This window comes from Haemaphysalis longicornis, unplaced genomic scaffold (genome assembly GCF_048455015.1).
Source record: "Haemaphysalis longicornis isolate Haplotype H1 unplaced genomic scaffold, Haemaphysalis longicornis Haplotype H1 scaffold_12, whole genome shotgun sequence".
Taxonomy (NCBI): domain Eukaryota; kingdom Metazoa; phylum Arthropoda; class Arachnida; order Ixodida; family Ixodidae; genus Haemaphysalis; species Haemaphysalis longicornis.
Genome location: NW_027526225.1, coordinates 83,750,040 through 83,761,813, shown reverse-complemented (window position 1 = coordinate 83,761,813; position 11,774 = coordinate 83,750,040). Strand labels below are relative to the sequence as shown.

General features: G+C 45.3%; 1 protein-coding gene across 1 annotated transcript in view; it reads right to left on the bottom strand.

Annotated features, from left to right (window-relative positions):
* Nucleotides 1-4,698: 4,698 nt before the first annotated feature.
* The window catches only part of LOC144162900 (pyrokinin-1 receptor-like), a 100,150-nt gene continuing 93,074 nt past the window's right edge, over nt 4,699-11,774 (bottom strand). The window contains exon 3 of the mRNA XM_077693621.1: nt 4,699-6,314. Coding sequence (XP_077549747.1) covers nt 6,250-6,314 — 65 coding nt within the window. The 3' untranslated portion in view covers nt 4,699-6,249. The remainder of the gene's footprint in view (nt 6,315-11,774) is intronic.

The following is an 11,774-nucleotide window of genomic DNA, read 5'->3' as shown; positions in this document are numbered from 1 at the left end:
TCTCCGTCGGCAAAAACGCCAAGGCGCCAAGGATACACTTATATACACTGCATGCTTCGCGCCTCCCCAGGTTTCAAGTTAGCGGAGATGGCCCAGTATTTTTTTTTTTTTTGGTACAGTGGTCACAAAAAACTGAGGGTGGCAAGAAAAAAGCAGTCCAAACGACCGCTTGACATGCCTCGCCACACCTGAAACTCACAAGTCAGTGGCACTGTACAACGAGCAGGAACACTAAAACATCAGCATCAATTTATGTGGTCGCGTGCAAGTAAGGCATACGAGTTGGTGACAGACGCAGAGATTTTGTGGACGTTAAAGGCGGTGTAACGTCTCGCTTCTCCTACAGTTCGTCATAGCGCGCAAATTACCTCTTCAACGAACTGTTCCCAGATAACAAAGTTGCATAGGCCTTCTCTTGTGGGGAGAAACAGTACGCCTACGTTGCATGCCGTGGTCTTCATTCATTTTTTTTCTTTAATTTTTTGCATTCGCGTGACGGGAAATCGAGAAATGCGGCGTAAATGCAGCGTAAAATGCGAAATATTTATATACAAGCAGATAGCTATTTCAAATTCTGAAATCTCAGGCAGTTGAAAAAACGTTTGTCAAAAAGGAGATTGGCAACATGAGAAAATCAAAGAAAGAGCTTGCAGCAATAGTTGCCGATTTAATATCTTCAGCCGACACCTTTGCTGAAGAAAGCAGGAGATGCAGTCAACATATATATAGCTGCGTTGCAAAATCAAACGGTTTGAGAAAAACAGAAAACACAAAGAAAGAAGATCTAAGCATCAACCAAGAAATAAAAAAAAAGCGGGGGGGAGCTTTCAATGAGTCATTAGCGCTTATTCGAGTATTGTGCACTAATTTTAGGTATTGTTCAATAAGCAACTTTCGTTTTGTGTTGGAAAAGTTGTATTATAAATAGTCCCAGATAAAGCAGTAAATGGGGTCCTTGAAAATGTATTTTGTGTTCCTTGAAAGTCCATAAAAAACCATTGAATTCTTGCCTTCGATGCCTGTACGAGCCCTGTGTCTGGGAAGTTTTCCTGGCGCGGGAAATATTGTGCCTGCTTGTCACGTATGGCATAGTGGGAAAGCCGAAAGAGAACGTCGCTAGCGGGCTCAAAATTTGTGATCTCTGCCCTCTGACTTGTTGGGCACGATGTCCTCAAAGAACGGGTGTTTTATACTCGTTCTGCGGCAAGGTATACGTTTGAGGTGCGCTATAAAACGGGACAACTCAGTGACAGTGCGACACCCTTCCTTGCTACGTTCGCCAGATAAGCAAGAACACGCCCTCTTCCTTGTGGCATGAGACAGACAACTTCATCCGCAACCTCAGGCGTATACACCCCACTACATAGTATACGCGGTGGCTACCCTAATAACGTGCATACCTACTTGGAGTGTCCACGGGCTTGACGCATTACACCCCGCGATGTCTCCTCCTGATTGAAATGCCAAAACCTGGGGAAACTTAACCACACCATTTAGAGAAGTCCAGCTCACACTTCAGGGGCGGTATTCCCGAGTTTTGTACGTTTTGCGTCCCTTTCAAAAGTGTCCCTTTTGGCGAGCCCTGATTGGCTAAAAGCAAACAAACGGAAGTGACGTAACGCAAGCGCGGCAAACCTACTGCCAACGCCCACTGCTTAACCGGAAGTACGTCACGATGAAAGGGACTCAAAAGGGACGTTTTCAAAAGGGACAGTTACGAGAATACCGCCCCTGGTGCAGCACGTGCAGGGAGTCTTGGAGCCTCGGAACTCATGCTCTGTACACATACCTGTGGCAGCAGACCACAAGTGACCGCGCGACTCGGACTGGAGTCGTTACGATGAAGTTTCAAGAGCGAAGCTCTTTAGAAACTCGTAGTTTCTGGGGTCCACAGTTAAAAATACCCAGAAATTGCCGAGCGCGTGCATGTGAGCACGGGCTTCGCGGCGACCGCCCGGAAGTGAAAAAAACCAAGGAAATACCTACACTCTTAGGCAAAAAGGACTAAAAGTTCGTCCTTTCGGGGACTAACGGCCTCTGCCACAATCATTAGTCCCTTTGGGGACTAACTGCGAGGGGACGAACAGTTAGTCCCCAACCCGGATGGTCCGTTCCGATACTCCCCAAGGACGAACTGCGTAGAGTGCAGAAAAAAGAAAAAACTGCAGCACCGGCAGGGATCGAACCCCTTACGCCCGGAATTTCACTCAAGGAACCCGACGCGGACCACGCCGCCGGTTGGTTCCGGCGGCAGATAATATTCAAGTGTACAGCGTGTAGTTCTGTGCATAACGCAACAGATCCATTGCAACTGGTGCCCGAATTTCTATCTGTGCAAGCGAACGTGACCGCGTTTTGCGCCTTGCGCTTAGCGCTTTGCTAGGTTTAGGGACTATTGCTCAGTTCGATTCGAAGTAGAGCCTCACAACCATAGTTTTTTCGTAAATAACAATCAACTCGTCGTCGCCTAGTTGAGATAGGTAGCTGGGTGATCGGACGACTCATTTGTTTCCGCACAACTTAGCGCAAGCTAAGTGCTTTCTTAGTGTTCGATACATATGTTAGGTGCTCTATGTAACGTATGTGAAAGGTGTCGTCTGTGTGAGTGTCAGAATAAGGAAACATGCCATATTTTCCTGCATCGGCGAAAGCGAATTCGGTGTTGCTTAGCCTGAATTCTTCAAATTAGCGTCGCTAGACGATTGCGACTGTGAAATGCAAGCGGGTGTTACAGCAGTTGCAGCATTGTCATAGCTTTGGTGCCCAAGGCAATTATGTGCCGAGTATAAAAGATAACTTCGAGACGCTTACCTGTAGCGAGCATTTTTGTTTTGCAGTTGTCATCAGCAACATGCGTTTTTTCTACTCTGTTAAACATATACATATTCATTACGTTCAGGAATACACTTTTGCTATTGTCACTAATTTTTGAGTTACTGTTAAGGCGCTTGAAAGCTTTCATTGGCCGTTATTATCTCGCCCGAATCGTATGCAACACAGCGTATCAACATAACCTCGCCGAAAAGCGTATGACAATCGCGCTTCGCCGCTCCTTGCCATTACCCGCCGCTCTACTAACCCTAGGCGATTTTCTTATAACATCAACATTTTCTCCCGTGGCACCATCTAAAGCGCCCAGTGACTGCAATGCCTTGTGTTTTGGAAATATAAAACTGTTCGTAGACATATGCGCGAAAGGGCAACGACGACGCCATTAGGGGATTAACGACGCAGCAAAGAGACTAACTGCATGCGTTTCGTCTTCCCGTTACTCCTTGAAGATCGGCGGAGACGAACAGTTAGTCCGCATTTATGCACACGGCACGTACTCTGCCGCAGATACTCCCCTTGCAGATGAACGGTCGCCCGCGAAGACTAACGGCTGTATTTTAGTCCCTATTTTAGTCCTTTTTGCCTAAGAGTGTACGCTGGCGTGTGCGTGCCTCGCGGCGACCGCCCAGCGTTTGCTGCGCACGTTTGTCAGGCCAAGCATCCCCAGTTAGGGAGATTGGCCAAGATTAGCTAAAAAAAAGAAAAAAAAAACAACTCCAGCGCTCCCCGTAATCGGTGCGACACTTGCTCCGAACGAGAAAGACTCCAGCGCTCGCCGTAACCGTGGCAACACTTACTCGGAACGACAAAGACACGTCATAGCATGCGCCCCTCCAAAGTGACTTCATATGATTATCATTTCCGAAAAAAATGAAAGAAGCTCACACTTAGAGCAGCAATGATGCAGTAAAAAAACGTCGTTGCGGCAGCGAAGAAGAAGCAAATCGGCTGTAATCGGGGACTTAAACCTTCGTGATGGTCGGGAAGGGTGCATACAGCTTCGCAACCTTCAAGTCTCATACGCTGGTGTCAGATTCCTTCATTTTTTTGTTCTCTCCCTCTTTGAGAGCTGCTTTTGTTTGCTCTAGAAGAGGGAGACAGGATACACTGAATGTAGTGCTTTTGAGCAAGAAGACAATAGGAAGGGGACCAGACACGAGTGTCAGTTCCCGCTTCGGAGTGACTTGATGTACGCTGCTGAACTCGAACAAAGAAAGCCCATTTGTCGCCAGGGTGGTGTGTTTCGTTGGCCGGCGCTGAGTCCTTAGATGCAAGCCCCCTGTCATGGGGCGTGCGTAGTCGAACGTGGCGTCGTTCTTTCACATGCCCCTCGTCGTCGTCCTGCAACCTATACACCTCATCATTGCGCATTGACTCTTGTGAAACAGTCGATGCGCATTTCAATTACGTTTAAGGATTTCCCTTTACTGGAGGCAGTTCATTCCGGACCTACGAATAGCCGTCTGGGCCTGTCGTATGGAGGTTCAAAGTATAGTTCAGCTTACCTTTTTTGCGGCCAATACTGAACTCCTCTTGGTGGCTGCTGGCGATTTCAGCGAGTGTGTAGCCTCCGATGTTGTAACTTACCTTTTCTCTTCTACCGTGGTTTCAAAGGTAGGCCAGGGCTCGCAAACAGTTATAACAAACCATGCAGTCATGTTAGCCAAAGTGGTATTAGGCAGCAGTGTGTTTACGCGAGCAGCAGTGGTGGAGCCACAGGGTCAGAGTTAGCCCTAGGAGTTGCAGTCCGTTAGGGACAGGTGACATTACGCTTGACCTCACTCACAACACGTGCAAACCGACCAGCCCGAGAGAAGGAGCTGAGTACTTAGTTTGGAGAAAAAATATGCAACTCCACGTGCCGCCGTGGTAGTGAATGCTCCACCTTTATTTGATATGTCGTTTGTTGGCGTTGCAGTGACTCGTGCACAATCACATTCAGCGCGATGTTGGCCACATTTTTTCTTTCATTCACGAAGTGATTGAGTGCAAAAAAGTACGGCAGAGCACCTGTCAGCAGAAGGTTGTCATGTGCTCTGTATCATGCGTCAAAGAAACGTTTTACAGCTGGCTTTCTTGCGTGCGAGACAAGGCAGAGGTCAGAAACCCCAACGAAACAAATTTAACGTCCACTGTATTAATTTATTTGTGAAAGACTTATCCTATCTTTGGCGCAGGCATGTATTATGATACCATGTATTTAGAATACCGAGTGCCGAAGTTCAGGTGAATTTTATCAGAGTGTTATTGAGCACCGATTTCTGCATCAGTCGGAACGTGAAAATAAAAACGCTGAAAAAGGAGGTTAGGGCAGATGTGTCACTGTGACATGTGTGAATCATCTCAGTGAGTTTTATTTTGTTTTTTGCGTTTCGTCTCTGCGGAGTGCCTTGTTGCAAACAGCCGAAACGTCACAATCGATAAGTTGAACTTTCCCTTTCCTTGATAGGTCCTTTTTCCCGGAAAACCTGAGCACAAGGAACTTTTATAAGCGCAAGTTTGTTTCTTGGTGCATGAAAACGATGTAAATTGACACTTATTTCCCTCGGCCAACGCAGATTATTAAGGCATCCGCTCAGTGACATTTTCGCTGCGTATGATAGCGCCATTCTTGCTTTACTCGCATGTAGGAAGAAAATGTAGCTCACAGTCAAAAAATCTGATTAGCGTTTACCAATAAGATTGAATATTTTCCAGCGTTTTTAACAGCTTGTGTGGATGTCAGATGCTAAGTCACTAGACGAGCTTTTCTTTGCAGGCTTAAAGAGAGCTGTGCGTTTCAGTGGTCAACGCAGGAAGACATTTTGGTGGAACAGCCACCAAGATTACGCGTCCTGCCGACGTTTCTAACATAATGTCCAAAGGGTGCGTTGTGATGTCGGCATAGAATAACTACTTTGAGCGCAACGAGCAAGAATGATGTTGAGCAACAAGACCTTTTTTTACCATACGTCGACGGCTCATAAATTAAGTGGTTACGTAAGCACTGAATGCTTTGTTTGGAACTGGAAATATCGCACGTGTGGCACTGAGTCAGGTAAGCTAATTTTTACATCGACACCGACAGGCAAGTTCGCGTCACTTCGCACCAGTACCGGCACGGCGCTGAACAATTCTGCACGCCATTTCGGTGAAATGCTTTCATTGAACCAACGGGTGTCGGTGCCTCAGTCCAGGCGCCAACAGGTCACAAGGAGCCAAGCTGGTACAGCGGAGATTTTGAACTTCCCGCGCTTTTCTGTCACTTCTTGGGAGTTCATTCCTCGTGGGCGTCTACCGCATCCCGCACGTGCACGCCTGCGTTGCTTGTCCATCACCCGGCCGCGCCGTGCAAGCCGGAATCACGTACGTCTCCCGCACAGACACAGTCTGGTTGAGAATACGAAGGCAGTTGTTTCTGACAGCAGTCCTTGGCGTTCACACGGTCGAAGGCGTCGTGTGAAGCTGGTGATTTGACACGTAGCACTCCGCAGAATTCCACTCTAAAGGTAGAAGGGGAGAACAGAATGATAGCTGGCAGGTGCATGGTAGCATTTCCAGATTTGAAGAAGGTGTTACATACCACTGGTAATTCTAGGGAGAAACGAAATTCTCCTAGCGGCCTTGGCTTTATAAGCAAACCTTCCGAATCAAGGAACTAGCCCATCTTCTTGACAGCAGGGCTATTTCCCGAGAATCAGTGTTGATACCCATCGGATTAAGGAAATTCAGAACTCTTCAGCAAAAGTTAAGAAACACTGCTCAGATTTTGCACCTCAATTTTTTGGAAATGGTCATGGGGAGCTGAAACTTCAATTTGGACGAGAAACTACATTCGCATCATGGTTCGAACGGCAAGTATTTTGTGAGACCTACAGTTTAAGAACCTAAATTTTTATTATGCTGAGGGTCCCGTTTGCGTGAAGCAAGCTCCGAAAGGAAATGCATGCAACCAAGTACGCCGTGAGTGGCCGAGGGGTTGCAGGCAGATGGATTAGCGCTGGAAGAGGTTGCAGGTCGTAAGGGCTGAAAGAGATGGGCGGCGTTGCAGAAAGCAGTGGCACACGTTACGAGGGTCTGTGGTGACTTTCAGGTAGTGAAGCCATAGAAATGCAGGCGGAGAGACAGTGACTCTCAGTAAAAATAACAAAGCAATCCCAAAGGAATTTTCGAGCGCCCTTTCTAAGTACCCCATGTTGTTGCGGTACTGCATTGTGAACACTTGAGCCGTGCTGTATTGTTATTCCACGAATAGTTTTTGCTCAGGACAGGCACCTGCTGAAGGGTGAATGGTTCACCGGTTCGAGATTAACTGACAACTATTACTTAAATTTGACCAGCTTGAAACTGCACAATGTGCAATGTTTCTGCTCAGACAGGCACCTGCCCGAGGGTAGGAATGGTTTACCGGTTCGAGATTAACTGCCAACTTTTACTTAAATTTGACCAGCTTAAACTGCACAACGTGCAATACGGAAAGAAAATTGAGCATAACACGTTGTCCCGGAGTGTCACCTCCCCAAAACGCTTGCGACAATCAGGCTAGAATTTCTTGAGTGCGTTTTGACAACGTGTACGCATTGAAAGAACCACACGCTGTGAAATCGAGATGTGTTTTAGAAGAATCGGCGTCGAAACCTGCCAATTAAAGCGAACGCCATAAATTGCTACTGCGTGTGTGGAGATTATTTGAAGTTCCTAGTTTTGTCAGTGTACTGGGGACAGTACTATTGCAGTCGTTTGAGGTTTGCTCTTCATTTTTGTTTGTGGACTTTATATTATGAAAAATTACACTCGCGGTTGCAAAAGTAATCTGGGGGAACCAAGGGGTAAATTGAGTTTTGTGCAAGCTGTTGCAGGCTGTGCATTAGTTTCAAACGTTCTTTTCACTGCGCCGCCTGCATTTCGGTTCGGCGGATAGGACGTGCAAGGAGAAGAGAAGGAGATGACGCAAGCGGAAGTGGCGCACGATGCATCATACTGGGTCAGAGGAAAGAACGCACACGGAGGCCAGTGCTTGGAGGCGATTGCCGTGACGTTTATTTATCATGAGCGAGCAACAAACAGGATGTGACAAGGCGCTCGGCAGGCACAGGAGAAGCAGTGATAGAGAGTCACAGCACAGGTAAATCGCAGAAGCAGCGTGCGTCTCGTTTTTTTTTTGTTTTTTTGGTAACGTTTCCTGGGCCTATGACCGCGTTTCCACCACTGAGCACCGGCTCTGTAGCAAATTTGTGCTCCTTGTTCTCAATGCGCAGCAGATTAGCTTCTTCATTCAGCATGGCATATGCACAAGCACTTTATGCGAACGCCCATTCCCTGGTGCAAATGTTCAAATTTAGGCTTAAGGCGCATGGCTGTTGGGCGCGTTATTACAGATGGAAGGAATAATTTAGTGGACATGTGGCGCCTGATGAGCGCGCGGTAGAATTCTTGCAAAAGGGTGTTCTCGCATTTCGCTTGCATTTTAAAGCTACAGCGTACATATCGTATGCGAACATGAACACCCGTATGTTACTTGGCACCAGCGCACATGTAACCGCAGTTGCGAAGGGGTTGGATGTAAACTGAAGACAGCTGTCAGAAGGAAGTTGTTGCATCAGTTTTGAGGCAGCTATTTAAGCACTGAAGAGCAGTTACTTAACGGTTAAGCAACGGTTACTCAAGTTTACAGAAAAACTAGACAAGTGTGAGCGCTGAGCTCGGATGTAGTAAGACTTGAGATGCTGAGTGATTACTCCAAGCCTCCATTCAGCGTGCATAAATTATACATGCGGCTACTTTTGAAAATAACCTCTTGTTTCAGATGCTTGCGCAAGATACGGGGAAGGAATGTACGAAATAAGATTTTTGTAATACCTTCCCTCCTTAATTTGCATCGCGAAAACGGCCGCCGCTTTAAAGCATATTTGTGTAAATGGAGCACAGAGTCCTATCTTTAATAGCCCAGCGCAGAATTGTGTGCACACGCAGTCGCTCGCGGAGTCCTAAAACAGATTCCTCGTTTGTGTAACTCGCGCATGTCACAGCAACGTACGAAGACGTCTGAAACGTACGAAGACGTCTGAACGCATTTACGGTAAGCACCAAATTTCTCTAGGAGATCTGTGATCTATCCGATGGGGTGCATGCCAAATAGGGATACTGACGGCAAGAGAAGCTGACGACTTTTCGTTACACCACATCAGCCGCGGTCATACGCCCAGAAATAACGCACGTAATAGGAATGAATATGCGAGGCTTCATTTGCTCCTTTAACACTGACAAATACAACACACTGATGTAAATGCGGAACAGCAAGCATGCAGTTGTACGGCATGCTGCTATGGGTACGATAGAAAGCCAGCCCGTGCATGTTAAAGACATCATCAGACAATTCACTTTTATGTCATCGAATAACCTTAGAGACGTCAGATCAAAATTTCATTAAATGCGTTCAGAATTCGAGCAAACACTCAGGTGGACATGTCACAAATAAGAAATTCTGGACAACTATTTCTTTGGTATAACCAAATGACAATTTTTTATCTTTTTTCAAATGTCAAGAAAATACGACTTTTTTGGCAATTAAGATCGATGAAAAAATGAATAGCACAAAACAACGGAACACGAGAAAGAGAAGAGGAACAGACACAGCGCTCGTTATCTGTTGTTTAGCGCTGTTCACTTTTTCAAAATGTTACAACTCTCCCAATCTTCCATTTCAGCAAACTGATGGCCCAATACGAGCTTTCGAACACTCTTGATGGATTAGTCGCAAGGAGTAAACAAATACGCACTAACCTTTGATTTGCCAGCAAGTAGGAACTGCGCACAGCGTTAGCTTCTAAATCGAGTATTCACACCAATCTAGGCCTTCGCACAACGAGTTAGCCGTGTAACAACTAGTGATAGGAGAAAAGTGCTAGAAGTACACATCAATAGTAGACCCTCTCTCTAAGGCAGTCCCGTGGTTCAGCTTCACGTCAATGAACCAGAGTGGCCAATCCATGTCACCGGCAAACCAAAACCCGCAAATGGCACCCGCGTGCGCACAATTTGGTTCAAAAATGGCATTTGCACTGCGGCACTGTGCAATGCAGGAAGTCACGCTTGCGGACCTAACTTTTGAGTCAAATCACATTATGTGCTGAGTAATCAACTTCGTTTCCACTTTATTGATTTAAGTTGTCTCACCAATGTCAACCGAACCGGATTCCTTCAGTTCCCAGAAACTACTTTCCGGTATTTCAAACTTGAATAGCCTGCCGGATGCAATTAAGTCGCTCTCATCTCAATCACCATTAAAAAAAAAGCATCTTAAAGAGTTTCTTTTGCAGTTTCGATTCTTACGTAGTAATTGTATAAATGTTTAACTTAGCGTGTTGTTTATTATTAGTTGTTGCACGCTAGTTTGTTGTCGGTTTTATTGCAAATGTATGTTTGTGGTTCTGCACGGCTAGTGGGCTACATTTTTTTAACCTTCAGCGTCAGCTACTTTCCATTTCAATCTGCGTGTTCCCTTTTTCTTTTCTTCCTTTTTTTCAAGCTGTGCAATACTCGCCCATTGAACTGCGTTAGCGTTTGTCTCTCGTGGTAAAAATTGTTAGAGATTTCACTTAGATGCGCTGTTTTGTTTATTCGTTTTTCCTGAGCATTCCAAACTGTTGTTCTGCTTAAAACTGTGCTTTGACATATACAATATAGGGTAGTGTGTCCAGTTTTTCTTTTTTCTCCATTTCTTTCCTTTCTTCTTTTGTATTTCTTTTCCTCTCATTTTTTTCTTTTTATTGAGTCTGCCTAGTAATGTTATGACTTGAGTTTCTTGGTTTGTACTGCTCTGTTGTTACTTTAACTCTACGAGAATTCTGACTATGTAATTTGTATTTGGCTTTGACCCGCGTCCTAGGGCTAAGTCGCACAGCGACTTAGCCACTGAGCTACCGCGGTTGGTCATTGAGTCAAATCAAATGCTGGACGTCGTCATTCACCGAAATTTTGTCTTTGGCTGCTCGGACTGGTCAATCCAGTGCAGTGCGGAGAAGCGGAACCACGGTATTACAGTATAATATACTTACTACTGACTGCACATTTTTGCTAAGCCTCAAATGCTACCCGCTAATTTAAGTACCGTCATTATAGCGTTTACGTATACAATGTATAATTGCTAATTCACCTCACTGTATAATATGCAGCAAACTGCTTGTTCTTGTTGAACAACTGTGTTGAAGAGGGTAAACTTGTTCGGCTAGCAAAAATGGCAGTGCACTTTTATTTCGCAGCAAAGTATTTCGTTGCTGCTTCCACTTCGCTGAGCGAGTAAAATCGTGAAACAAACGTTGACATTTGTAAAGTAATTAAAAAAATGGACGCCCATGCTGCGCCTACTTGCAAATTCGGTAGCCTAGAATTGACGCTACTCCCAGAAAATGTTAAGCGGCAATATTTAGTTCATAAATTTGGAGTGCAGACGTTTGGCTTATATGTATATAAGCTGCTTGTGGCAAAGCTTGTACACGAGAATATGGTGTGTTTAGTGTGATTCGTGTGCATGGCAGTCGTTAGTCTGAAAATATCTTTCCTGAGTACAAACCCTACAAATTGTTTCATTTCTTAGACAATAGATGATTACTTAGAATCGTCCTTATGAATTAATGCAGCTATATACTAGAAGCCGACGTGATTGTTTGATCAAGAGATGCCGCATATTTTGCAGCAAAAAAACTTGCTGGCTATCAGGAAAATTTAATTGCTGAGAATATTTTTCTACACGTACAGTCGTTTAAAGCCATTGATGTATTGTGTAGTATATTGCGTTCAGAGGCTGTAACTGATAAAATTCACATCGTATAATACAACCCAGTACGGGGACAACGTGCAAGAAATAGTTACAGTTGGATTTTATAAAGCCTCATAACTCAAATAACGGTATTTATGTGGTGGTAACACATGTGTAGAAATGCGTGCGTCCATAGATATAGTTT